Source organism: Penicillium robsamsonii, assembly GCF_028829455.1.
Source record: "Penicillium robsamsonii strain IBT 29466 chromosome Unknown utg000003l_segment0_segment0, whole genome shotgun sequence".
Taxonomy (NCBI): Eukaryota; Fungi; Ascomycota; class Eurotiomycetes; order Eurotiales; family Aspergillaceae; genus Penicillium; species Penicillium robsamsonii.
The window spans coordinates 2,488,360-2,515,116 of NW_026643221.1; the positions used below are offsets into that span (position 1 = coordinate 2,488,360).

Here is a 26,757-nt window from a genome sequence, read left to right on the forward strand (position 1 = left end):
ATGAGGATAGAATAAGGTAGTCTATGCTGCGGGCGCGGGAACAGGCTGAGGCTCCTGCCGAAGTGGCGCGGCTTCTCTGCCGGGTCCAGCGGTAGCAGAGCCCGGGGGAAGAGCGGGCTGCTGGCGCTGTTGCTCAAGGAGCATTTGCTGCTGGATCTGCTGTTGCTGTGCGATCTGGGGATTCGGGGCGATCTCGGGGGCTTGGCGGTAGAGCGCAATTTCGGATTGTTTGAAGTAGCGACGGGCGTCTGTTATTGGGTTAGTTTTAAGACATTGAGATTGTAGGCCAATGATGTATCAGAGATGGGAGGAGTGTATGGTAAATTATATCGGTGGAGTTGCCGCCAGAAGGGGTTTAGCGTGGGGGTCTCGGGTTTTGGGGGTCTCGGATACAGACCGGCAAAATGATGCAACACGGGCCGACCTGTATGGTTGTATTGGGTAACTCCCATTGCCGGCGGCTATTGCATTTTGCCTCTGCACCCCGCATTCTGGGGATGCATCATGGACTGATTTGAGGATTGCCAAGGACGGGGAAAGAACAGAGAGAACGTGGGGTAATTAGAACATACCTTCGTCAATCAGTACGAGACTGAGATAGTACCTTGTCGAGTACTTCTTGTTAACGTCGCGGAATGTCGGCGTCAAGTCAAATCCACCAAGGAAGAGACGGATCGGAATGGTTTCACCTATAGAAAGTCAGCTGTGCTCAAGATTACCCCAAGCCTGCCAACCCTCGCGAGATTCATTGAAAGCAGGGGTTGGTGACCGTGACGAGGTCCGAAGTTTTCGAGGCATCCACTAACCTCTCGATGGCGAACCGTCCATAATCTGCATGCAAGTTAGTAAGTATTCTTATGGTCTGTATTTCATACCCGAACATCACATCAAGTGTTCAATATACCACATACCTCAAAGCGCACCAAAGTCTCACTCTCGTTATATTGATTTGGCGGTGATCCCGTTGTCTCCCGTCGAATGATAGACAATTCCATATGCTTGATCTTGAGCCGCACGAGCAAGAAATAGATACGACCGACAATCACATCTTTGAGATGATACTTGGATTTGGAGTATTCGAATTCGATATGCAGGCAGTCCTCGATACCGACGTCCATCTTGATGGGGCTGTTGTTCTCAGGTGGCATGCGGTACGAGTACACCCACAAGTCCTTTTCCCGAATGACGTCGGCCATGCGCCGCGAGACGGTCACCCGGACAAAGTAGCGCAGCTTGACATTGATGCCATTGTAAGACTCGTATTGCTTTTCGACGTTCTTGAAATTGAAGGGGAAGGTCTGCGGGTGGAGCAGCTCGCCGGGCGCGGCGAGCTCCTGGACCAGGGAGAGGAATTCATAATGGTTCCCTCGGTCGTAGAACATCTCTGTATTTCCGAAATAGAACGGTGTCAGCGGTCAACCTGCGATGGCGAATTCAGCTGAGAGAGGCTGGGTAGCAGATCCGACGCACCAATCGTGCCAATAAATTGCACCTTGATCCCCGTGTGTTCCAGTCGCTTGCCATCCTTCGGTCTGATGGTCACGGCACCCTTGACGGACTCGCCGTCCATGTACAGAGGGACCCGCTCGCGGCGGCCCTTGTCGAGCTTGACGTCAACGGTCTGGCGCTCATCGAGGTCTTCGAGGACCACATCAATGTCGACCGGGGTGGAGAAGAAGAGCGAAGCCATGATGGAGGTAATTGAGGCTGCAGCTATCGAGGCCCGAACCAATAAGTCGGAGCTTTGATGATCTGGAGCTGTCGCGGTGGCCTGGAGATGGCTTATGTAATACCGCCTCCCCGCCCCGCCCTGCACCGATATGTTCTTGCATACATAGAACTGGTATAAGATCTAAATACAACATATACCTACATATATACGATATACATTCTTTTCATATTTAGCTTACACTTGGTCCCCTTCGCTGTTACTTCTGGAACTAATATTCCAGGTACCACTGATCTACAACTACCCGTTGAACTTTGGACTCTGATCCACAGGAGGAGCTCCTCCATATTTCCCACCGATTGGAGCTGAAGCATGTCTTCGCTGTCTTTCATCCAAAATACAAATTAACCATACGGATCAGGACCCAGCACACCCTCTAGGCCACACCGGGCAAACACGAGATCGGATGTGTCGGAATCCGCTTCCCGCGCGACTCCCTCGTGACCCTAGAAAATGAGCGAAAGACGCTTTAGTCTCAGTCATCCGACTTATTTACCCGGAAGTTCCTTTCTTCCCCGGATTTTTGAAGTGGAAATCAATTACTCTGTAGGTGCCTACCAGGCACACCCGGGAATAGTCGGTGTGACTGTGAATCACCATGTATATTCCATGCTGTCATGTCTGTTGTCCTATCGGATGAAACCATATTCTCCGGAACGTTTCTCTCCCCATGGGAGTATATACATAGTCCATACCATCTTTCAAGGTGGATCTGCGAATCTCGCATGTGGGTCGTTTCTCGGTGTCGACTTTCTCGGGATAGTGAAAGATAAAGAATGACGAAGGTATTTGGATCTATTCGAGTCAAGTATGGAAAATGACGGTTTGGATCCAAACTGGCGGTGTCTTGTTAGCGTGGGGGTTAATACCCGTGACATCATGTATGGTTTGGTATTTTGTAATTTATGGAATTGTACATTCAATAAGAGAGAGTTGATGTGTCCAAGTACAAGTAGAGAGAGCTATACATATTAGCATGAGGTATTCCCTTTGGGTATCTAAAGATATTCAACTTGGCCTATTCCTAACCCCCAATATAAACCAATAACCGTACGAAGGTCCTCCCCCCCACTCGGCTTCTGCTGGAATCTTTTTACCCGACCCACCGTAACAATATAAGTACTTGAAAGGTAGGCTCGCGCTCTTTTGAAATGATAATTCTGATCATTCTTGACCTGTTATACGGGTATCACTGCAGCGTCATACCTCCACCCTGACCCAAGTTATAAAACTGGAACCAAATCCAATCCATTTCTCTCCCAAAATCCAACACCTTTTTCTCTACAACATGCTTTCCGCAGGGGAAAGACCTCAGCCTTCCCACACTCCCACCATAGTAGATTCCACCGTGAGCAAGGCGCGCATTATGCCGGACCTTGCCGCCAACGGAACAAATGGAGCAGCCTCCAAACCTACGCAAATGCAACATATCTGGGTTGTGACCGGTCCAGCAGGATGCGGAAAGAGCACTGTCGGCAACGTCCTGCGTACCGAGCTAGGCATCCCATTCCTCGAAGGCGACGACGTAAGTACTCCCAAGTACCCAAGTACCTCAAAAAGGCCTCAGGCACCCAACCATCCTATTGCGCCCAACCCCAGCAACCCCCGGGAACCCCCAAAATATACACACCTAACTAACAAAAATCCCCCCCCTCCCAGTTCCACCCCGCCGCAAACAAAGACAAAATGGGCAAGGGTATCCCACTCACAGACGAAGACCGCTGGGACTGGCTGATCTCCCTCCGACAAGCCGCAATCGACGCCCTCTCCCCCTCAGAAGCCAACAACTTCCACCCACCCGCCGGTGTGGTAGTAGCCTGCTCCGCGCTGAAGCAGAAATACCGGGATGTGATGCGCGTTGCTGCATATGGCTCGCCTTCGGTGCAGATACACTTCGTCTACCTCAAGCTCAGCGAGGATGTGTTGCTGCAGCGTGTTACACAGCGCCAATCACACTACATGAAGAGCAGTATGGTGCAGTCGCAGCTTGCGGCGCTTGAGGAGCCCAAGGGCGAGTGGGATGTTATTACTGTCAATGTTGAGGGTACGATGGAGGATGTGGGGCGCAATGTTATTGATGCTGTGACTGAGAAGCTCGCGGAGTATAAGTGACTTGTTTCCCCTCCATCTTTCTGTGGATTGATGGGACGGGGCCCACTCGGTCTATCGATATCTCATTACCATGTGGGTTGCGAAAATGGGTATCTATGCATGGAGGATTGTTTAGCATTTTCTTTCTTTTCGGTTTGTTGATTTTGTTCCTCCCAATGGTGTTTGGTGTTACGGCCGGCTTGGCTATGTCACCGGTCTGTTTTAGATTTTGGCGTTCTTGAGAAAGCTCGTATCTCGAGCTTCTACTTCGTGCTGTTTGGATATATCAACTGTCTGGCTTGGCAGGTTCTCGCGATATCCTTTGTTTCGGTGTGGATTTTCATGTCAATTGACCTGTCTATATCTTTTGCATCTTTTGATTTTCTCGGTGTACTAAGAAGCTGAATCTATAATAGATTGGGACTACCAAACTAGATGAACCAAGTATGCAATGTCTTGGTACTTGATCAAAACCGTGGCTTGTCTAATTCACCTAAGATTTAGAAGCATAAGCTCGGGTGACTCCACTAGGTCCTTAACCCTGTTACCCATCCTCGCCATTGTCGCACCATCAATGACACGGTGGTCCGCGCTCCAACTAAAGTTAACCATATCCCCGCGTGTAACCTGTCCGTCCTCATCAAAGACCGGCACAGCTCTAGTCTTACCCACACCGAGAATAGCCACCTCCGTCGGCACAAGTACCGGAGCCACATATGTACCTCCAATATTGCCGATATTTGACACGGTGATAGTACCACCACTGATATCTGCGGGTGTCAACTTGCCGCTTTGACCAAGGGCACTGAGCCGCGCGACCTCAGCGGCAATATCAATAATCGAACGGTTGGCAACGTCCTTGATGTTGGGAACAATCAGACCGTTCGGCGTATCCATGGCAATTCCGATATTGTGCTTGGCGCGCATGACTAGCTTGGGCTTTGTGGGATCGCTGGTATCGATTTTCGAGTTGAGGATTGGGAACTCGGTCAGAGCCTGTGAGACGGCCTTGACGACGAAGGGGAGGAAGGTGATTTTGGTAGGATCGCGTTTATCGCTGGCGAGTTTCTTGCGGATGGCGGTGATGTCGTTGATTTTGAGTTCGTCTGTATAGAGGAAGTGTGGGATGTTCAGAGATTTGGTCATTGTTTTGAACATCTGTGATTGCATCGGGGTCAGGTTGACGATTGACTCTACTTGGCGTGTGTCTGGTGACACGGAGACTGGGGCGGGCGCTGATGTCGGAACTGCTGGAGAATCTCTCTCGGCTACGAATTTCAGGACATCTTCTTTCATCACCCGCCCTTCTTTGCCGGTTCCGTTGATATCGAGGATGTTCACGCCGTGGCTTTTCAATAGCCCGCGTACTGCGGGAACTGCAAGGGATGCATGCTTTGACTTGGGTGTCTCTTCCAGAACTTTGGAAGGAGGAGGGGTTATTGGAGAGGACTCGGCTGCTTGAACTGCAGGTGTGATATCAGAGGCTGGAGTAGGTTCAGACGGCACTGCCCTTGACTCGTGCGACGGGTTATCATCGGGGTATTTTCCATCTGCAACTTCAATATCGCAGAGTGCCTACCAAGACCTGTTAATATGGGAATTGCGGTGTGGATCCTAAGTGAGGACGAGTGAAGGTAGTACACACCCTGCCTGTAGGCACTGTATCATCTGTCTCGAAATGTAATTTCTTGATAACGCCCTCGTATCTCGAAGTAATCTGGGTTCGTTAGCCATTAGCCCATAGTACGGTAACAAAGGAGGCATAACTTACATCATCGACAGCCTTATCCGACTGATATTGGCACAAAGGCTTCCATTCCTCAATATGAGCCCCTTCTTCCACGTACCATTGAATGATCTGGACCTCAGTGATGCCTAGCAATTGTAAGTGAACAAATTGAGGAATAAGCTAGGGATTGAGTTTAAATTACCCTCCCCGACATCTTTTAGAACTTGTGACTTGATCCCCCATAGCAGAGAGCTTGCATGGAATCTCCGGGACAAGAGCGGTGGTAGAGTGGAGCGAATGCGGAGACGATTCTGGGGTAGACAAGGCCTGAAGTTGCGGGCAGTGATGCCACTGCTGCGGCTGAAACTCATGGTAAAAAGAGGACAAGGTGGTAGAGACCGATACAAGAGATGTTATTCTGAAAATTCCTGAAGAGAAAAGGAGCATTGTGTCTACTTTATTTGGCTCTCGAGCGACTGTTCTGCCCGCACGCCGATGCTAACCGATGCTACCCACGTGATCTCCCCGCATCTATTGCGGGTATGGGGGGAAGTATGGCCCTGACGTTATCGTCTAACTTCTTTGTCTCTGTTCAAATTCATCAATGTTTGTTGCTTTGCTCTATGGAATATCAATTAGGAAGTGCAAGCAAATAAGAATGTCACAGGTTATACATGGGACAGCTAGGCAGCACAAGATGAAGCAGACTGTGGAATAGAGCCCAGAGGGCAGTCATATATCATCAGTGGAGGTAATTGGAGTAGAATCTATATGGTATAAACAATAGGCTTTGGTCTACTTGACTCTAGATCAAGGTAGTCTGCTAGAATCCTCCCTGGGTGGCTGAGTGGGTGAGAGACACAAGGCTATCTGATTGCTGAGTGAAACAGTGACCACGGGTGACACCGCATTGGGAAGCTCAGTAAATGGTGAAACTGGTGAGGGTTTCGACCCTGCGCTGGGAGTAATTGGGGTACGGATCACTTTTTTTTTTTCTTTTGTTCTTTTTTACTTGACAAGCTAAGAGACCGGTATAAGACCATCTATCAGGATCTCTATCTAATGAATGAAGAATGGCACTTTATCAGCCATATCAGAGTGCTTCCAATGTTCAGACACTTTTGATATATCGATGCAGGTGTAATGATGCGGATATGCGATCCCTGAGGTCCACTGCCGTCTATCCCATCCGTCATGCAGGTACCACAGCTTTCAAAACTCCACCCAGGACGCTACTACGCTACCCAAGATTGAGCTCAGATAAATATAGATTTCCAACGCCATTGTTGGGTTTCCAGTCCATGCCTGAACGAGGAACACAAAGGTGTATCCGTCGTGATTGTCAGATTTGACTTGTTCCTTTCAGTCACCCAAATCCGGGCTCGGGTCTCAGCCACAGACACTGCGCTAATTCCCAGTGATGAACTAAATGAATATGCTCTAGTTCTGCAAGAAACCAAAAAAAAAAAAAACTTCGAAGCCTCGAATTTTGTCCGCGTGTCAGAGGTGGAGACCATATCAACATGATCGTCTTCACCCTAACTCAATACAGAAACCGAGGCCGATCCTGCAAGGCCCGAAATTCACTAGACTAGACACCGAGACACCAGATAACGAGGTATTTTTGGTTGTATAATCCCTTAATTTTCTGAATGAACATTTAACCGGTTTCAAGCTACAACTATTCCAAGCGTACCGTACCAACATCACGTTATTAGGTACGTAGGCCGATTACGCTGGCGAAGAAGCTTAGAAAGTATAAAAAAAAGTATAAGAACATCACCGGTCCCTCAACTCCTGGCCTTGTGCTTCAGGTTTTCAATCAATTCAATTTTCTTTTGTACGGTGATCCAACCATTATGGCACCCCTGACCAATGCTCTGACCTGGCTGGCCCTAGGTGCTGCTGTCACCCAAGCCCAGCTTTGGGACAAGGTCATCCAAACCTCTTACGGTCCCGTCGAGGGGTTCCAGTACTTTAATCAGTCCACTCTGGAGAAGTACTTCGATGGCGCCGAGTCCAACGTCGCCGCTTTCTTGGGTGTTCCTTTCGCTGCCGATACAGGATATCAAAACCGGTGGAAGGCACCGCAGCCCCGCGAGTCATGGAACGAGACCTTGAAGGCTATAGACTTTGGCCCTGCCTGTCCTAGTGCCTCATATTCCGACATCAGTGAAGACTGCCTCAGTCTCAACATTTGGACCAACGCTAAGACCGCTGATGCCAACCTTCCTGTCATGGTTTGGAACCAGGGTTCCGGCGAAACCAGCAACCAGGAGTGGTGGTACGGTGGTGGCATGGCATTGAAGGATGTCATTCTCATAACCTTCAACCGGCGTGACGATGCATTTGGATATCTCGCTACTCCTGAACTCAACGAAGAAGGCTATAAGCTTACTGGCCACAAGACCTCTGGTAACTATGGTGTCCTGGATCAACTGGAGGTTCTCAAGTGGGTGCAGAAGAACATTGCCAAATTTGGTGGAGATCCTGACCGTGTCACCGTTGCTGGTCAGTCTTTCGGCTCTTCTCAGGTCTACCATGCGGTCAATAGCCCTCTTTTCACGGGGTACTTCCATGGCGGTATCTCCCAGTCCGGGATTAGATACCCCTACGATACCATGCTGGCTGGCCTTGCCACCTCGTACGTCAACATGTCTACTGCTATCTCCAACAGTGCTAGCTACATCAAGGCCCACAACGTTTCTACAATTGAGGAGATGCGCAGCCTCTCCATGGAGAGCCTCCTAGTTGGTTCGTCAGATCGGGTTACCAACAGCTCCATTTGGTGGGTCACCGCACTCACTGCTGGTTATCCTCTGATCTTCAAGCCCGTTCTGGACGACTACGTGCTTCCATCTAAGTACATCGACACCCTGATCAATGGCCCTGCCAACGATGTTCCCGTGATCACTGGTAACACCAAGGACGAATCTGGTGCCTCTCCCGGCACCGACTACACCGTTGCCGAGTACGAGTACTACTGCAGCCTCAAGTATGGCAACCTCTCCAGCGAATACTTCAAGCTCTACCCCGACCACAACAACGATACCATTGGCTCTCAGGCCTGGAACGCTGCTGCTCGCGATCTCTCTCTTGTCGGTTCGTGGGCCTATGCCACTGACTGGTACAAATCTGCCACTGCAGACTTCTACACCTACTACTGGACCCATGCGCCCCCGAGCCAGGATCAGGGTGCCTTCCACCAATCTGAGATCATGTATGCGCTCGGTGCTCTTTACGCCAATTCCGATACGTACGCTTTCACTGCTATCGACTTTGAGATCCAAGAGAAGATGTCGTCCTACTGGGCCAACTTTGCGAAGACCCTCAACCCCAACAAGGGTGGGTCCTACAATGGTAGCAAATCGTTGCCACGTTGGAGCCCCAACAGTGCCGATGGCACCCAGGTTGTCATGGAACTCGGTAATCAGTTCGAAGATGTGCCCATTGCCAAACCAAAGCAGGTGGAGTTTATCATGGACTACTTCCATCAGCAGGTTCCCTATTAGAGGTGTTCTCCCTCTGTATTGACATATGTATTTAACCAGTCAACATGGTTGGCCGCTTCTGTGGCCTCGTCATGTATTTTTAGTGTCAGATATATTATTTAGATGTCTTTGAGATATTGTCGGAATACTGAGATAGATTACACGGTTGGAACAGGGTATTTTTATTGAATGGTAATGTGGGGTATTATGAGGCTGTCAAGTGATGTGGATAATGGTAATGAGACTCTGTTCTTGCTTAGAAAGTTTGCGGAAGTCATGCACTTTCAGCGCCATGCTAATGATTCTCACTTGACTGTGACTGGACCTCTATGGTGCGCAGTCTCTAAGCAATGACATCTCCATGTGGGGGGAATTGTTGCACACGCTTCTTGAGAGCTACGTTTCGCTGTTAGTTCGCTGATAGGACGATGATGGGGACGGAAATTGTGGGAAAAGCGGGTGGTGGAGCAAGGGGAAAAGAGATGGGAGAATATTATTGGTGGATGCGGAATGCACTGAGCGAATTGTGGAAAAAGCTGTGACGGCAGATGAGCTGACCGGTCCAAGTCATATGACAGTCATTTAGCTCAGATTGCTAAACGAAACCGTTCTAGTCAATATCGGCCTTCTTTATTTTGCTTCGAGCTATTGGAACTAAATGAGACTACAGGCACTCTACTCAGATATATCAACGCGATATTAGAGTCTCCGAATATGTTAAGGAACGACATCTCAAGAAGGAAGAGGAAAGCCTCTTATATCCTATTCTCCCCTTGTCCTTAATACTCTGCTTCTGCTCCCCATAATCATGGTGTATGCGCCGAGCTCGTCTCAAAAGAAGTTGTGAATGGCGCTAGGGCGAAGTGAGTAAGGTCGACTAGTTCTTATAACGCGGCGATACACAGCGTGGAAAGGCCACAGTTTCTGGCGCAAAAGCCACGCACAATCGTGTCCCTTCCGTCGTCACCCAGACTTACTCCGTACAGATCTTGAAAATCTCCGCGCTGTCTTACAATCCAAATGTCCACGCGAATCAGATTTACGCGCCAAGAACAAGGGCTCCCCTATCGGAGATCGTGCGCTGATCCCTAGTGGAGGGGTAACCCACTCCGATCCCACTCCGATCTCAGTTCTCCAGGCACCCAGTTTCGATCCATATTGAGAACCCTTTGCACGACTTGGGCTGATTCACCAATTCTCCAAATTGCCATTCACCATGGTTGCCGAATACCTCACTATCCGCAACAACACCTCCACTCCGATCGTCCTGAAGCGCATTGAGCGTTTCAAGGCACCGGAGAAGGATGGGTTCAATGCCTTCAGCACAATGGCCAGAAACCTCACCCAGGTCTTAACCAACCAAACCCGCAATGACACCGTCTCTGCCATCGAACAGGATAGTCCTCACTTCGAGGAAAAGAATGTTGACATTCACGTGGAGCCATTCGCAACGAAGAAGACCGACCTACGCCCCTTTGTCCACTCCGACAAGGAGCGCATGCGTCTAATCTTCGAGGTCGAAGGCCAGAAATACCAGATCCAAGCCCCCGTCCCAACAGCAGAGTCTGCAACAATGAAAGCACTAAGCGAGAACCCCAAACACCGCTTCACCGGCGTTTTCGTGGTCCCAGCATCCTTCCTAACAATCTTCTCGTCCGCACACCTGAATGCCTGGATGCACGAGCTCCGCGACGACACCCTCCTCTCTGCTCTCTCAATCCCAGGCACGCACAACTCGCCCACATGCCACATCGCGCCGCCCTCGGTGCGCTGCCAGGCCGTCAGCCCGAAAGAGCAGCTCGAGAACGGCGTGCGATTCTTCGATATCCGCGTGCAGCCACAGTACCCCGACGACGCAGCGCGCGACGAGCTGATCCTCGTCCACAGCGTGTTCCCCATTTCGCTAACGGGAAACAAGTATTTCCGCGACCTGATGCATGAGGTCAACGAGTTCCTCGAGCGCAACCCGTCCGAGACGCTGATCATCTCCGTTAAGCGGGAGGGTACCGGTAACGCGACTGACGAGCAGCTCTCGCGGATCCTGCACGACCACTACGCTAAGGCGGGTAGTCGGTGGTGGGTGCGCCCCAAGATCCCGACTCTAGGCGAGGCGCGTGGCAAGGTTATCCTCATGCGTCGGTTTAACTTGCAGCAGAAGCTGAAGGGCGAACATGGTGGGAATGGTTGGGGAATTGATGCTGCTGCGTGGGCGGATAATACTCCCAATGCTAAGTGTCCCAGTGGCCAGCTCTGCATCCAGGATTTCTATGAGGTGCTGGAGAGTATGAATATCGAGAAGAAGATCAAGTTCGTCTCGGAGCAGATTGATCGGGCTAGCTGTTGTCGCTATCCGTTTGGTGTTCAGGCTGATATGCATGCGACCAAGGCTTTCCCCTTTTACGTCAATTTCTTGAGTGCCAGTAACTTCTGGAAGACGGATACTTGGCCCGAGAAGGTTGCTGCCAAGGTCAACCCGGCTGTTGTGGATTATATCTGTCGCCGTGGTAAAGAGCATGATGCGGACTGCTCGACGGGTATTCTTGTTACGGACTGGGTTGGTTTGAATGGGGATTGGGATCTTGTGCGCTGCATTGTGGGCATGAATGCCAAACTGCGTTTGAGACAGAAGTAGATGGTGGACACAGTGGATATATATCGGGAGGGAACTTGTCTTTTAAAGGCGCGGTCTGTATTTTGCTTCACATATACAGGGAACACAATGATTCATGGGTTACATAAAAAATGATGCACCAAAGTTAATTTCTTGCAAGTATACATTGACCCTGAAGTAGGAAGTCGGGGTCTTGAGGACAAAACGCAGGATATGATCTATTATACAGGAAAATGAATCAGAATGATCATGACCAGATTAGGACGATTCGCTCTTGTCGCCCTCCGGTCCCTTCTCCTCTTCTTCCAAAACACTCCGGCGGCTCTCCAAGGTAAAGTAGATGCTCTTGCCAGCTCCTTCCAGGGTAGTTGCAACGCTGGAGCTCATGCTCTGCAAGGCCGTGACAAGCTGGGAGCGAAGTCCGTCCATGCCACCCTCGATGCTGCCGACCCACTTGGTCTGATCGATATCGAACACCTGGTTGTCCACACGGGCAGCCAGCAAGTTGATCTTGCTGAGACCGTTCTGAACGATGGGCTCGTAGTATTCCGGGTTTCCCTTGCGGGTAGGGGCCTTGAAGCCGGATTCCTTGGGGGCGAGAATGGACAACGCGGCCTTCATGTGTTCAGGCGAGACGGTAGGGATGGAAAGGACAGCAACAGGGCCGACAAGCAGAGGAGAAAGCTCGTGCATGCCCTTCATGTTCTTGACTGCGGCGTGGGCAGTACGAGACAAGTCGTGTGTCAAAGCCGGGTCATCCTTCGAGCCGGAGATCGCAGGGATCTCGGCGGATGTTTGTGTCACGGGGTCAATTGCACTTGGGGGCTTTCCTGAACCCAGAGAAGCCTCGCTGGGGCGGAAATACTCGACGATGCGCAGAGCTACCTCGAAGATGCTGGTTTGGATGGTCTGGATCTTAATGTAAGGAGCGAGAGCAGGCGCTGTCCGGCCTTCGGCGGCAATCTTCTCATCCACTTTTTGCAAAGCAATGGTTAATTCTCGTCGGATGGCGGCCCATTCCATGGACTTGAGGTTGTTGTGTTGGAACAGCACGATGAGAGGAGACGTGCGGAGAAGGGAGGTGTATGACCGTAGGAGCTGCGACCGGCGGTATTCGGGATTGCGGTGCGAAGGTGGCTGAGTAGGAGGGAATCTTGATACCGGTGCTGGTGAGCGTGTCATCTGCTCAATTGAAGCAGCTGGCGTGATTGCCGGGGCCGCAGCACTGGATGCGCTCCTGGTAATTCGGAGTTCATATTGGCATCGAGGGATTTGTTGAAGCGACGAGATTCTTAACCGAGGTGGCATTGTGAGTATTTGATTTAGGTCGTGAATTAACCAATGCCCAAATAATTCAAGAAGGTGTAATCACAGGTCAAGACAAGTTAAGATAGCCCCCGGGAGATATGCAAAGCGTGATATTTTTTGGGTCCTAAAGGGGTAAGGCGCATTGAGGGCGGTGGGATATTTCTGCCGGCTATATTAGTGTTCTTATTGAGTCACTTGGCATGTTATGATATTACAGGTATCTTTTCAAGCTTGTGAAACCCTATTGGGATTACCGGGCTACTGTAAACATATAGTACAGTGGCTTACAAATATTTCAATTATGGCAACATCTATACCCTCTCCTTCTCAGCGGCCTGAGCCCATTTCGATCGCCCCGCTCCTCCAGCGACTCGCCTACCCCGCTGCTGCTGGCATCCGAGTCAGCGCACAGGATCTCCCCGCCGTGGGCGCAGAGGAAATTGCTTCTGCCTTTGCACTGATCTTTGAGGACCGGCTATCTCATATTCAGACCGCCGCCCTTCTCACATTGCTCCACTCGACCGGCAAGGATAGACAGCCAGATGTGATTGCGAAATGTTCTCAATGCATGCGAGATGCTGCCTGCCAAGTTGAGAGAGATCCGCTTACGAAGATTATCAAGTCTCGTAGTCTGAAAACAGGAAATTACCACGGTGGACTGGTATGCAGGACCTCTCCATTTCGTCGCTGTGTTATATTTATTGACAGGGCACGATGTATAGTGTGACATTGTTGGAACCGGAGGAGACTCTCATTCGACCTTTAACATTTCTACAACCTCCTCAATCGTTGCATCTCCTCTTATCATGACTGCGAAACATGGCAACCGCGCTCAAACATCGACTTCTGGGGCCGCCGACGTCCTCAATGCCATCCAACCCGTGCCGCCCAAAATCGCAGCCGTCACCGCCGAGAATTTGGCCCAAGTTTACGAGAAAACCAACTATTCGTTCTTGTTCGCTCCGAATTTCCACCCGGGAATGGTGCATTCCAACCCCGTCCGCAGGGCCCTTGGCCTCCGGACGATCTTCAACTTGATGGGCCCTTTGGCAAACCCCGTTGACTGGGCACTGGAAGCACGTGTAGTTGGTGTAGCGTACCAGAGCCTTGGTCCGGTATTTGCCGAGGCGTTCAGACAAAGCGGAGCGAAGAAAGCCATGATTGTTTGTGGCGCAGAGGACATGGACGAAATCAGCTGCGCTGGAAAGACAAACTGCTGGAGGCTCTCTGAGTACCCGAACCCCGCATACAAAGCCTCAGATGACAATGCAGATGACTCCAGTGAAGATGACGACAATCCCCGTACACTCGTCAAGCTCGACACGTTCCAGCTCCAGCCATCGGACTTTGGCCTCTCTAGTCACCCCCTTAGTGAAGTTGGCGGAGGCAAAATGCCCAAGCAGAACGCAGAAAAGCTGATGAGCATACTTCGGAATGAGCTTCCCAGGGATGACCCCATCCTGGAGTTTGTTCTCATGAATGTCGCTGGTCTACTTGTCACCTCGGGCATTTGTGAGGCCGATACCAGCAACATGGGACCGGGCGATGATGGACAGGTCATCACCGAACGTGGCCCTGGCGGCGGCCGCTGGAAAGAAGGCGTGCGTCGCGCACGCTGGGCAATCGAGAGCGGGCAGTCTCTGAAGCACTTGGAGCAATTCATCGAAGTAACTAATCAGCTTTAATAGTATAAGATTCTAGCTTTGTAGACCTTGATTTTTTAGCATGTTACGGCCTTTTCGGGGTTAAGGAACTTTCGGATTGAGTTATGCATGGTTTTGCCCGTTCTGATAGGCACACTAAGTACACCATGTACGTTTAGATATATGAATATTTCGGGTACTTCAGTCCAATCTTCTATGAGTAAATGCCTTTGATTCTTCGAAAGCAAATGTAATTGTTTCTAGGAAAGAAAGGTGGAAGCCTACCTCACAGGTCCAGACTTGGGCTAGGACTAGAGGGCATGGCGAGAACATCGTATATGGGTCTTGTAGACTGAGACCATAGAAAACAGGTTTGTGTAATTCAACCCCAAAGCGCCATTGTATGCATAATTCGTCAAAAAATAAAGACTTCAAAACCAAATGAACTCAGGCCGATTCCGCCTGAGCCATCGCAACCTCCGAACGTCCGATTCATGTTTGGGCAGATGAGACGTCTACCGAGCCTGGAACTGGACCATACTGAAGAAAGAAAGCAAAAGTCAGCTCATGTCTTGCGTATATCGCATGATGATTCCCAGAAAGAAAATCTTACCGCTTGGTCCGCTCCTTGTACAGCACACGGTGACCGCAGTCCTTGCAGCGGATCTGGTCACCGCGCTTTAGGGGAACACGGGCAGAGCACTCGCCACACAGGTAAGTGACTGAGGGGCTGTCGATGGCCATGGCGTTGCCGAAACCTCCGCCTTGGGTGTCGAAGTTGTTCTGGGCGCCCGTCGAGGGGACTTGGTAGGCTTCGCGAGACATCGTTTTGGTTTAAGAGTGATGTAGTAGTAAAGGAGTTATTGCGCGCGAGAGTTGATTAGGTCCGGTGGGAGGATGAGAGTTGTGAGGTGGAAACTAGTTTCTATCCCGAGATACTTCAATTCTTTTTCTTTCTGGAACGCGGGATTTTAGGTGCTTAGTCACCTACGGATGCATTTTACAGATTAGTCATCACATCCAAGCCCGATCTGGAAGTATAGAAAGCCCTCTGGTTTTGTATGAAATTTATGGGGTTCTTTGGTTATATCCATGTTTTGATAGCTTCATTAATATCATTGATCATATCTAAAGGTATTTAGACCTTTTTTCTATGCATCTATCGTGTCATAAGCTTAAAAAAACCCGGCACCTCATATATCATTGACCGTGACTTCAAAAATGAAAATGTGGTATATCCCCCAGAAACGTGCAAGAAAAATCAATCCTGGCGCCATGTAAATGAAGCAAAGAAGAGGCCACGAAGAATACCACCCCAAAGGCGGATTTCGTAGCAGCAAAATGAAGGAGACAAAAGTTACCAACCACCACCAATCTTCCCCGCAAGCTCCACAACCCGACTCGTATCATTAGCAGGTGTTTGGTCCTTGCCAACATCACTTTCAACCTTGCGGTAGGTAGTGTAGACGAGCTTAGAGAGCGGTATGTCCATGTATTCTGACCAGCGCCGCAAGCGTTCATGAATTTTAGCCTCCTTGTCAGCCAATGAAAGCAGCTGAGACTGAGTCTCCAGTTCAGAGTCAGTCTCAGATTCCATGGAGAAATAAGCCTCGTCGACGCGAGCAAGCCACGCGCGCTGCTCATGTGGGGATGGCTTCATAGATGCATCTAGTGCTTCTCCTTGGGATGGACCAAGGGCTTCTCTGGCGTCCTCGACTCGGATCTGGCCACCGCCATTCGTGCATCCACCAGGACAGGCCATAACCTCCACGTATGCGTAGTCTGATCCCGAGCTGCTTGTGGACACAGTGTTACGAGACATAGGCTGGCGCCGACCTGCGGCGGGTCTGGCGGCTGGTTTTGCGCCGGGAAGCCTCGATACACGCGCGGGCTTGAGCTTCCGAACAAGGTTTTGAATATTTCGGAAACCATAATAGCGAGCTGCTTTCAAAATGGGTTGGCCCTCGTGAGACATGAGCACATATTCGACGACATCGACATTGCGTCCGCGGTTGATCACAAGTTCACTGCCTGGGTTGCGAGCTTGGAAATTCGCGAGAACGTGATGTAGGTAGCCTCCAGATGTACCTGTAGCAAGAGATTGTTCCGACCGAGAGCGCTTAAAGGAAAGAAAAGAATCAAGGGTTTTTTCAGGGAAAGGCGGGGTGAAAGACGAAGGCAGAGGTTGCAAAGGCAGGGTTGGCAGTGAGAGTCCTCGAGATGAAGCCAGAGACAGAAGCTCACGAGCAGTGATAACACAGTCTACGTCGCGAACAGGCTTTGTCTCAGAGCTCGTGAAATCTCCCTGTCGCCACGACACATCTGTGAGTTCTTCCCGACTAGCTTCTAGCTTCTTGTCAAAGCAGGGCATGACTGCCAAATGCCAAATCCGAGATGGATGGACCCCGAGAGACTTGCTTAGAACGGTTTTGAGGAACGTCCCCGACAGAGCTTGCGGGGACTTGAGTCGAGAAAGGTGTGGAAGGATAAAAGGGTGAGTCTTCTCCGCGTAACAAATCCATCCAGGACATGCCGAGGATAAAATGGGTCGCTTGGGGAGAGAGTCATCCGACTGGCCCGTTGTTAACGAGTCCCCTGAGTCGAGAGAGTCCGAAACCTCGTCTGCAGTGAGTACTAGCACAGCCTCTCGCATGGCATTGGTGTCGACAACCCATGTAAACCCATTGCCGTGTTTGCCCCCACTTCGTAAGCCCTGCGGACCACTAAGTAATTGGTTGATCATGTACCCTGCTTCTATCTCCGAGATCCCATAGGTTGTTGCCAAGCTTGCCCTGACTTGCGGGCTGACACTGGCCACGAAGATCTTACCCTCCCCAGAGTCTTCAGTTTTATTGACTACCACCCCATGATGCTCATGCGTCAAGGGAATCTCCGGATGAGCATCAAGTGTATTGAGGACCTCGGCGTGAGACTGAAGGGATATCAACACTGCTTCAGCAGATGTGACACAACCAGAGCAAGCGAGACAGTCTGTCAAAGAAATCTGTGCGGGGGGTAGATCCTCGGGCGCGACTTTGTCTTCCGTTGTTACTTCATATGCGCCCTATAATTAGAGAATTAGTAAAAGAAACTCTAATTCACACATTCCTAACGAGCTAAATAATCGTACATACTTCTTGATTCTTTGTATCTTTCTGTGGAAGAGTTTCAACTGGCTTGATACACGCGACCCCAGGCGAAATGAAATCATTCAGATCGTCTGCTGACAGGATCGCGCTCATTGTGGCGAGGACTGCTTTGGGCGGCCGTGAACGAAGTGAAAGAAATGGCCTATATTTGGCTAATTATATTGCGAATAATCAGAATAAAGACTTCGAAACGTCGGAGGATTTAAATGGTTCTTCTGTAAGAAGGCGACATGCCAACGGCGTTGCACGCTTTGTCATGGTGGCGAGATCGGAGATAAGCTTACCGCCTTATGCGGGCTAAAATTTCTCTGATTGGTCGGATCAGAACTATGCACGTGACCTAGATGAGTTTCTTTCAACTCCGACTTCCCACAGTTCGAGTCTCGAGTCTTTGTTCTCTCTTACCCTTCCAAGACGTATGCAGTTAACTTTATTGTCTTATATGTAGTCAATTGGTGAGTAAACATGGGCCATAAAAAGTCTCCAGAACCCTCGTCTTCATCAAATTAGCAACTTCTCTACTGTTTCTTCTGTGTATTTACTACATTCAATACAAAAAGAAAGCCATGCCAAAAAAGAAGCTTGTCCAGTCCGATACCTCTGCATCGACACATTCCAAACAATCACTAGGCTCCCAGTACGCGAACCAATCACCCGCCACAAGCAGCAACAGCCGCAGCAGTGGTGGCCTCACTAGAATGATGAGTACCATTTACGAGAAATTCTCATCCGGCTCCAACGGTAACCAAATAGATGGTCTTGATGGGGTGAGTGAAGTTAGGAAGACTGATCTTCGCCGGGCACCTGAGGTTAAAAAAAAAGCATCCCGGTAAAAACCCTCCTCCACTGCCTAAGAAGCGACGCTCTGCTGCTCTTGGAAGCCAGGGTGATGGAGTCACCAAGGCTTCATCGCCCTCTACGATGCAGAAGGTGATCGAAACAACACAGAAAGCCGTGATGGAAATTTTGTTTAAAACGGAATTGGAGGGAACTCGGTTGAGTTATGTGGCGAGCAAATGGAACGCTCCTTCCCTGGATCCTGATTTCGTGGAGTTTCCAAACCTCACCACTGTGGTAAAGGTCATGCCGGGAGACACATATGATCAGGCTCTCAACATGCAATATGCTGGCAACACCAGCGATCACATGCCAGTATGTGTTCTTAACTTTGCCAATGCTTTTCGCCCCGGTGGGGGCTGGCTTAGTGGTGCTCGAGCTCAGGAGGAACAGCTTTGCTATCGAAGCACACTCATTGGGTCTCTCCAACCCCGCTTCTACCCAATGACAGATCTGGAGTGTCTCTATTCGCCCAAAGTGATCGTTTTCCGAGAGAGGGTGGAACAAGGGTATAGCTTCATGTCGGCGGACGATGACCTACACTTGAACCCTGCCGTTAGTGTTATCAGCATGGCAGCGCGAGATAAGCCTAAGCTGACCGCCGACAAATCCAGCTACAGGGACCCGGGGCAACGATATCTCATGAAAGGCAAGATGCGATTGATTCTACGTACGGCAGCACTCAACAATCACCGCCGCTTGGTCCTTGGTGCCCTTGGCTGTGGAGCCTTTCACCATCCCCCCCAGGTGGTGGCCGATTGCTGGAAAGAGGTTCTCATGAAAAGAGAGTTCAAGGGGTGGTTTGAGCAGATTCATTTTGTAATTAAAGATGCGCCCCATGAGAACAATCTCGCAATCTTCAAAGCGACATTGGATGATTTGAACATGGGATAAGTCTTCCAAGACAATTTCATCTCTCTTCATTGGAGTTTCCCACATGGGGGAGGCTTGGGACTTTTGAGGAAGGCGCAAATTACAGTAGAATCGTTAAATCAAGTTGCGTGTTGAAAAAGCGGCCTGGTGAAAGGGTCAGACCTCACGGTGTAGATAGCTATATTTCTCGTAGTTCCATTTGATAATAAATTAGTCTGTTCTACTTGCCCCGATACACCATCTGAAAAGGTTTATAGGCGTTCTTTTTGACATGCACTTCTGTCCGCCATTGCTCTCAGATGGGTTTAACCTAACTACCATTTCTCACTCTTATAACAACTATTACCCATTATTTTCATCCGTCATTATCGCTGATTCTTTCCTTGCCACTCTTCACCAATTGGCATCATGAACCAGTCCCCTTCGGATGAATTCACCAAAACCGCTGTTACTATACCGGAACGCGGACAGGCGCCTCCCTTACTCGTCCTTGACCACCCGCACTATATATGAGAGACATGTGATGGTGTTAATGAGAATATACATCTACATTTTCTATGAATTACTTGACATCAATGTAAAAATAAACTTGTGTTGTCAAAAAAGCGGAACTATAAAATGCAAATAAAATTTGGACAAGACTGAGCAAGTGATGGAGAAACATGTCAAAATAAAACAAGCGATGGATTCACATTTGCAGAAACGCTAAGAGCAACGGCAAAGGGAATAGGCAACACACCTTCAGAATTTCCAATTATCAGGAAATTCTCATCCTCACTCCCAAACACCTGCTGGTCTGTTGCACCTGGCCGCTACTAGTTTACTCAATGATCAGTTCCTTTTCAAAGGTTCCGGAGAGCAAGAGCCAGTCATCCTTGATTTCTCTAATAGGAGAAGGCTCCTCCATCTGATTATAATAATCATTGCTGGTGCCAAGAGGAATCAAGGATTTGCGCTCAAGCCCGGCAAGCACTTCTACCGTCCAGCGTTGACACTCCTGAACAGGGACTGCTACTACCGCTGATTTGACCTTGTTGATATCGCGTGCGGAAATTTGGCCGATGTATTGCTTCTTCGATATACCGAAACTGTCGATTCTCTTCCCAGCTTCAATCTTGCGATCGTAGCCCCGATTCTGTGTCGGACCTCCGACGACGTGGTACCATGTACAATGCAGCGATCCAGGGTTAGCAAGTAAAAGCATCCAATGCAAAGGGTACTTACCTCTCCGTTGGCAGAATGCAACATAGACGTCCCATGGCTCAGCTATCTTCAACGAATAGATAGCCTGGGTTGTCAAAAAGAATCGAGCTTCTTTGGAAAGTGGGATTGTAATTATTCGATGGTAGCCTTGTTGATTGGGATTCGAATGAGACTTGGGACTGATATATTTTAACGGCCGGGGCCGTCTAGGCACTTTTATATTTGTCTTCTGGTTGATTCGCATACAATGACAGACAAATACTCTTTGTGGGCGAATAATAGAACTATGCGATATAAAGCTCATTGTCTGGGATTGAGATAAGTATAAGCGTTAATAACTGTGTTGATATATATATATATATATATAGGTATGTTTCGCTGTCTCCAATAACTATGCGGTCGGTATAAAGCCCATTATCTAGGATTGAAGTGAGTATAGTCATTACGCTTATTGTCTGTTCGACTACCCCCTGGGCCTGCATGGATATTCGTAATATCAAAATATAGAAAATAGCAACAATGAAATTTCACTGATCCTTGGCATTTAGAAACAGAAGTTTGAAAATTACTAGCACTGTGCGTTAATTTGTCCTTCCAAATTCTCACCTTCTCTGTCTCTCCAAGGTCCAAAATGCCACGAAATGCGTACCCCGCCCCCCTAGTCATCCCACCGTTGGGTGAAGAGCATACACACACTATTATTTCGCTCCATGGAAAAGGCAGTAATGCTAAACGCTTCGGACATGTACTTCTTGCCGATGCGAACCTGCAAGCTCGACTTCCCACGGTGAAATTTGTCTTTCCAACTGCAAGTAAGCGGCGGGCAACGAGGTTCAAAAAGATGGCCATCAATCAATGGTTTGACAACTACTCAATTGAGGATCCGGGAGAGAGAACAGACTTACAAGTCGAAGGTCTCTGTGAGACTGCTCAATTTATTCGTGGTTTAATTAGCGAAGAGGTTCGCATCTTGGGTGTGGGTGGCCATCGAAAGCTCATCCTATGGGGACTAAGTCAAGGCTGTGCTGCAGGTGTATTCACCCTGCTGGGTGGCTGGCTCGACGCCAGTGAAACAAGTACTATTGGAGCATTTGTTGGGATGAGTGGATGGCTGCCCTTTGAGCAGCAATTGCACAAAATTCTCCGATGCGATGACATTCCTGCGTCGACTAAAGACGGCAAGGAAACTCGATACGATGATACCTCAGACTCGGACTCAGAAGATGAAGATGAAGTTAAAGACGCGGCTAGGCAACAGTCCAACAGTGATGAGTCAGACGCAGAGCCAGATGCTTTTTCGATATCTGACTTGGATGACGATCTATTCAAAAGAAGCAGCCCTTCGCATGATGATTTCAATCCCTTTGCCGACGACGAGGAAGAAGCCTCAATGCTTTTCCACGCCATCAGCCATGTTCGGGATATTCTTGATCTTCCAATGAGCTCAACAGAGCAGCCGCAACCACAATTAAGCTTCCAGCATCTTCAGATGCCTGTCTTTGTTGGCCACGGCTCCGAAGACCCAAAGGTTTCTGTGGAACTAGGCAGAAAGATGTCTCATGTTCTTTCAGCCGGTTTTGGGATGGATGTGACTTGGAAGGCATATGAGGGACTGGGACATTGGTATCGTGTGGAGGACGAGATTGAGGATATCTTGAGATTTCTTCAGGATAGAGCCGACCTGCCAGTGAAACAGCTGCCATCCCAGGATGAACGCGAGTAAAATGGTAAACCCCGATCACTACTACTTGTTTAATTTACGTAGACAAGAATGATTAGCCGCTCATGCAGCCTTGTTAAGCCTTTTCAGTAGTCTTTCCAATAGTTTTTTTCTATATACAAGTGGTTCTCGAAATTGCCTTGACTAGTACTCCGCCTGTGCAGCACAAGCCAGTCATCATTTCTGAGAGCCGTCCCCGTGTATTATGACGAATGATAAACCGATTTCGAAAGGAAGTAACTGGCTATTACGTCGGGTAGAATGGTGCTGAATCAAAGACTTGCCGCCTATCTGTCTTTGAGGTCAAGAATAGAGTTAAACAATTCTAGGGAGGACAGCGCGAGTGTGCAAGATATTGAATTAAGATCGTCATTTAGAGAAGCAAGTAGCGCTATTCATCTACTCCTTCCGTAGCCCCGCCCGCTGGTACATCTGCTCCGCCTGGTCCAGCTTGCCTTGGTCCCGATATAAAACCCCAAGATTGTTGACAGTCTCAAGCGTCGACGTGTGGTCCGGTCCGAGCGCTTTCTCCCTCCCAGCTAGCGCCTGCTGGTACATCTGCTCCGCCTGGTCCAACTTTCCTTGGTCCCGATATAAAACCCCAAGATTGTTGACAGTCTCAAGCGTCGACGTGTGGTCCGGTCCGAGCGCTTTCTCCCTCCCAGCTAGCGCCCGCTGGTACATCTGCTCCGCCTGGTCCAGCTTGCCTTGGTCCCGATATAAAACCCCAAGATTGTTGACAGTCTCAAGCGTCGACGTGTGGTCTGGTCCGAGTGCTTTCTCCTTCCCAGCTAACGCCCGCTGGTATAGCTGCTCCGCCTGGCCTAGCTTGCCTTGGCCCCGATATAAAACCCCGAGATTGTTGACCGTGCTAAGTGTCGATGTGTGGTCCAGTCCGAGCGCTTTCTCCTTCCCAGCCAGAGCCCGCTGGTACATCTGCTCTGCCTGGTCTAGCTTGCCTTGATTCCAGTATAAAATCCCAATATTGTTGGCAGTCTCAAGCGTCGACGTATGGTCCGGTCCAAGCGCTTTCTCCCTCCCAGTTAGCGCCTGTTGGTACATCTGCTCCGCCTGGTCCAACTTTCCTTGGTCCCGATATAAAACCCCGAGATTGTTAACCGTGCTAAGCGTCGACGTGTGGTCCGGTCCGAGCGCTTTCTCCTTCCCAGCCAGAGCCCGCTGGTACATCTGCTCTGCCTGGTCTAGCTTGCCTTGGTTCCAGTATAGAATCCCGATATTATTGATAGTCTCAAGTGTCGACGTATGGTCCAGTCCGAGCGCTTTCTCCCTCCCAGCTAGCGCCTGCTGGTACATCTGTTCCGCCTGGTCTAGCTTTCCTTGATCCCGATATAAATGCCCGAGATTGTGGACAGTCTCGAGTGTTAACGTATGGTCCGGTCCGAGCGCTTTCTCCCTCCCAGCTAGCGCCTGCAGGTATATCTGCTCCGCCTGGTCCAGCTTGCCTTGGTTCCGATATAGAATCCCGAGATTGTGGACAGTGTCGAGCGTCGATGTGTGGTCCGGTCCGAGCGCTTTCTCCTTCCCAGCTAGTGCCCGCTGGTACATCTGCTCGCCAGCAAAAAGAAGTACTTGGAGTCGAAGTAGGTTAGCAATCAGCGAAGCTTGGTCGAGTCGATTAGGCGTAATGTTATATATATCATCGTTCTGGCACAGCCGCTGTTGCACTAACCGCGTGGCATGAGCAGCCAATGGAGAGTAAGAAAGCTTTGCAAAATCATTCATATCTTTATCGTTTATAGGCGCAGAAATGCAGTCAAAGGCATACCAATAATACGTTGCGTCGATTTCCTTATTGAGTGCTGCTAATGTCCAGTCGTGCACGCAGTTATGCATGCTCCATGAATCTGACGTCTGGTGAACGTCCAGGAAATAGTATCCGACCAAGACTCCCATCACGTCGTTGAAATCTACGTCATCTGTGACCACTTCACGAAGCCATTCGGGAGACCTATCGGTGAGTCCGGCACGAAAAAGCTCATACCAAAGTCTCTGGTTACCGAAGTAAGCGAGTAGTTTTAGTAATTTCGCCGCGTCCGGATCTCCCTTTTCTAGGCGAGAGTATGACAGATCCCAGGTTGTGTAGAGTGTACGCTCCTGATACTCCTGGAGCTGTAGGGGTTGGCGAGGGCTAATGTTCCAACGTTTCTCATACTCTTGAAGGTAGCGTTCGAAAGTAAAGGTACTACGTTGAAGATATGTCCCGGCGGTGGCTAAAGCAAGAGGAAGACCTGCAAGTCGCTCTGCAAGGCGCTTTGCATGAGGATCTAGCGGTACTAGTTAGTGGGTCCTAAATTTGTTTGGATGTACCATACCTGATTGAACATTATCTCGTTTTGATCGGGTTTGGAGGATTGCGAGGCTATCTTCAATATTCTGAAAAGGCTTTATGTCGAGAGGGGCGCCAGCAACGAGATCTAGTCGACGAGTGGTGACCATAATAGCCCCATGAGAAGCAAAGGGGTAGAAGTCTTCAATCCGAAACTGGGCGGGGTCATCGTAGTTATCAAAGATCAATAACCATCCAGTATTTTTGGGAGTACAGAGCCATTGATGTATGCGTCTCACAATCTCTTTATCCTCTGATACTCCAGGCTCCTCGATGTCGAAGATAAGGCTTGCTATCGATCGGAAACTGTCTTTCAATGCGGCCTCAGATACTGCATTAAGCCAGAATACCGAGTCATAAGATCCACGGCCAGACTCTGCGTAGGCGATGGCAAGCTGGGTCTTGCCAATACCACCCATACCACCGAGGACTATGCGCCGTTGCCTTTGAGCCTTGTGATCAGGGTGTAGAATTCTTGAGATCTCATCAAGTTCGTAGCCACGACCGACGAAGAGTTCAGAGGCGATGTAGGGCGCCTGACCGAGATAGACGCCGACGGGTCTGCGAAAGCTAAAGTCTTCTTTCTGCCTGAGGGTGACTATTAATAATAATTAGCTTGAAATCCGGAGTAGGTTTGGGTGGCAATATGGGCTTTAAAAGAGAAAACCGAGACTTTTGAAGGATATCCGCATTTTGTATTGGAGCTAAGAAATAGTAAAGGATGATTTGGTGAGATGTAAGAAATCATTGAAGTAGAGACATTGTTGACTCCGTTCGCACTGGATCGTGCAAACTCTGCTTTGGGTATAGTGCTATTGATGAGATGTGCTAGATGGCACCTGCTCCTTACCGGACTGGATATATTGAGTTCCAACATGAGCATTGTTGTTGATTTGCTGACCAATGCCGCTATTCACGTTGTTGGTCTGGGACCCTCCACCGCTGTTGAATGTCAAGGTTGAATGCTCCTCCGTGGTCAAGCTTTTAGGAGATTTCATCTCTTGTCTCTCACTATAGTCTGCTAGAGTGTCACGTGCTATTGGGGCACTCTGAACTTGATCGACTGGAACGACCAAGAGAAGCTCCTTCGCATAGGCCGCCGCCACGGCTGCCGCATATCCTTGCCATTCTTTATTCTTGTGGGAGTCAGCGTAGTCACAGATCCCCCGAATGACGAGGCATGGAAAGTCATTCATGAGTCCAGCCGCTTCCATCTCCACACAATACAACCCTAGGTCCTGAGCCAGCTGATCTCGGTGCAAGCCATCTTTCACCACTTGATTTGCAGATCCTACGGGTCCGTAGTGGATGACTGGTTCTTGGTGCTCTCGTGAGGGTCGTGAAAAGAGTTTGGATCGGTCGCAATCCATACACGTATCGGATGCTACATGGTCATACCCTGCCTGGAATAGAGAGTCCTCTTGTGTCGGTCGCGTGAACTTGGCAGCTTTGTGGAGCGCTAATTTGGCTTGCAGATTGGAAACAAATTCCACGATCCGGCTATCTTCTGTGAGGTGATGTGCTTGGAGAGTCGCGAGAGCGGTCAACATAACCTTAGGAGGCCGATTAAGCATTCCGGTTCGCTTGAATTGGCCGCCGCTGAGCGCTTTACCCAAATCGTACTGGATCACGCCTCCAGAGGTGTCCGTTGGTTGGCTCACTACAATATCCCCAAGTCGAATGTCTGCATTGCTGCTTGGTACTCCGCCGCCGATACCAACCATCAAACCGAAGCGGATCGCGTGGAAACTAGAGAGTAACTGCATCCCAACTGTTGCGGCTGATGTACTTCCATATGCGCCAGTCGGTAAAGTAGCAATAACGATATTGTGTTCCCCGATGCTTCCAAAAATGTAAGCATTTTGGTCCATCGGCAGGCGAGGCAAAAGCGGGTGTATGTTGTCCAGCATCAGCTTTGCAGCCGCCGTCTCCACCGGCAAGGCGCATATCCATCCAACCGTATAATCGTCGTGGGATCGGGTCCTAGTATCCATAGTGGACCGACTCCAGTACGACCGGATCGTGC

The 26,757-nt window shown here is 49.6% G+C and overlaps 13 protein-coding genes across 13 annotated transcripts; 6 read left to right on the forward strand and 7 right to left on the reverse strand.

The window, feature by feature from the left end:
- Window positions 1-21: 21 nt before the first annotated feature.
- Window positions 22-1,690, reverse strand: N7447_005658 (vacuolar protein sorting-associated protein 26; the record flags this gene model as incomplete). Its single annotated transcript, XM_057229920.1, has 5 exons — window positions 22-248; window positions 573-689; window positions 807-831; window positions 912-1,384; window positions 1,471-1,690. The coding sequence occupies 5 exons, from the start codon at window positions 1,688-1,690 to the stop codon at window positions 22-24; spliced, it is 1,062 nt and encodes a 353-aa protein (XP_057085010.1).
- A 1,327-nt stretch (window positions 1,691-3,017) lies between these two features.
- On the forward strand, window positions 3,018-3,841 carry N7447_005659 (gluconokinase; the record flags this gene model as incomplete). Its single annotated transcript, XM_057229921.1, has 2 exons — window positions 3,018-3,254; window positions 3,389-3,841. 2 exons carry the CDS (start codon window positions 3,018-3,020, stop codon window positions 3,839-3,841), a joined length of 690 nt encoding a protein of 229 aa, XP_057085011.1.
- Window positions 3,842-4,309: 468 nt separating this feature from the next.
- N7447_005660 (uncharacterized protein) lies at window positions 4,310-5,920 on the reverse strand (the record flags this gene model as incomplete). The annotated part of the gene is made up of 4 exons (XM_057229922.1): window positions 4,310-5,395; window positions 5,466-5,537; window positions 5,592-5,695; window positions 5,752-5,920. The coding sequence occupies 4 exons, from the start codon at window positions 5,918-5,920 to the stop codon at window positions 4,310-4,312; spliced, it is 1,431 nt and encodes a 476-aa protein (XP_057085012.1).
- A 1,488-nt stretch (window positions 5,921-7,408) lies between these two features.
- N7447_005661 (Carboxylesterase type B) lies at window positions 7,409-9,061 on the forward strand (the record flags this gene model as incomplete). The annotated part of the gene is made up of 1 exon (XM_057229923.1): window positions 7,409-9,061. One exon carries the CDS (start codon window positions 7,409-7,411, stop codon window positions 9,059-9,061), a length of 1,653 nt encoding a protein of 550 aa, XP_057085013.1.
- A 1,195-nt stretch (window positions 9,062-10,256) lies between these two features.
- Window positions 10,257-11,672, forward strand: N7447_005662 (phosphatidylinositol-specific phospholipase C; the record flags this gene model as incomplete). Its single annotated transcript, XM_057229924.1, has 1 exon — window positions 10,257-11,672. One exon carries the CDS (start codon window positions 10,257-10,259, stop codon window positions 11,670-11,672), a length of 1,416 nt encoding a protein of 471 aa, XP_057085014.1.
- A 237-nt stretch (window positions 11,673-11,909) lies between these two features.
- Window positions 11,910-12,959, reverse strand: N7447_005663 (mitochondrial 54S ribosomal protein uL10m; the record flags this gene model as incomplete). Its single annotated transcript, XM_057229925.1, has 1 exon — window positions 11,910-12,959. One exon carries the CDS (start codon window positions 12,957-12,959, stop codon window positions 11,910-11,912), a length of 1,050 nt encoding a protein of 349 aa, XP_057085015.1.
- A 301-nt stretch (window positions 12,960-13,260) lies between these two features.
- Window positions 13,261-14,644, forward strand: N7447_005664 (anthranilate phosphoribosyltransferase; the record flags this gene model as incomplete). The annotated part of the gene is made up of 2 exons (XM_057229926.1): window positions 13,261-13,620; window positions 13,682-14,644. 2 exons carry the CDS (start codon window positions 13,261-13,263, stop codon window positions 14,642-14,644), a joined length of 1,323 nt encoding a protein of 440 aa, XP_057085016.1.
- A 473-nt stretch (window positions 14,645-15,117) lies between these two features.
- Window positions 15,118-15,427, reverse strand: N7447_005665 (Rpo12/RPC10 RNA polymerase subunit family protein; the record flags this gene model as incomplete). Its single annotated transcript, XM_057229927.1, has 2 exons — window positions 15,118-15,142; window positions 15,216-15,427. The coding sequence occupies 2 exons, from the start codon at window positions 15,425-15,427 to the stop codon at window positions 15,118-15,120; spliced, it is 237 nt and encodes a 78-aa protein (XP_057085017.1).
- Window positions 15,428-15,959: 532 nt separating this feature from the next.
- Window positions 15,960-17,844, reverse strand: nar1 (iron-sulfur cluster assembly protein NAR1; the record flags this gene model as incomplete). Its single annotated transcript, XM_057229928.1, has 2 exons — window positions 15,960-17,666; window positions 17,737-17,844. 2 exons carry the CDS (start codon window positions 17,842-17,844, stop codon window positions 15,960-15,962), a joined length of 1,815 nt encoding a protein of 604 aa, XP_057085018.1.
- Window positions 17,845-18,317: 473 nt separating this feature from the next.
- N7447_005667 (uncharacterized protein) lies at window positions 18,318-19,482 on the forward strand (the record flags this gene model as incomplete). Its single annotated transcript, XM_057229929.1, has 2 exons — window positions 18,318-18,518; window positions 18,574-19,482. 2 exons carry the CDS (start codon window positions 18,318-18,320, stop codon window positions 19,480-19,482), a joined length of 1,110 nt encoding a protein of 369 aa, XP_057085019.1.
- Window positions 19,483-20,281: 799 nt separating this feature from the next.
- Window positions 20,282-20,665, reverse strand: N7447_005668 (uncharacterized protein; the record flags this gene model as incomplete). The annotated part of the gene is made up of 1 exon (XM_057229930.1): window positions 20,282-20,665. The coding sequence occupies one exon, from the start codon at window positions 20,663-20,665 to the stop codon at window positions 20,282-20,284; it is 384 nt and encodes a 127-aa protein (XP_057085020.1).
- A 630-nt stretch (window positions 20,666-21,295) lies between these two features.
- N7447_005669 (Phospholipase/carboxylesterase/thioesterase) lies at window positions 21,296-22,387 on the forward strand (the record flags this gene model as incomplete). Its single annotated transcript, XM_057229931.1, has 1 exon — window positions 21,296-22,387. The coding sequence occupies one exon, from the start codon at window positions 21,296-21,298 to the stop codon at window positions 22,385-22,387; it is 1,092 nt and encodes a 363-aa protein (XP_057085021.1).
- A 396-nt stretch (window positions 22,388-22,783) lies between these two features.
- Window positions 22,784-26,725, reverse strand: N7447_005670 (uncharacterized protein; the record flags this gene model as incomplete). Its single annotated transcript, XM_057229932.1, has 3 exons — window positions 22,784-24,678; window positions 24,718-25,329; window positions 25,582-26,725. The coding sequence occupies 3 exons, from the start codon at window positions 26,723-26,725 to the stop codon at window positions 22,784-22,786; spliced, it is 3,651 nt and encodes a 1,216-aa protein (XP_057085022.1).
- Between the last annotated feature and the right edge of the window lie 32 nt (window positions 26,726-26,757).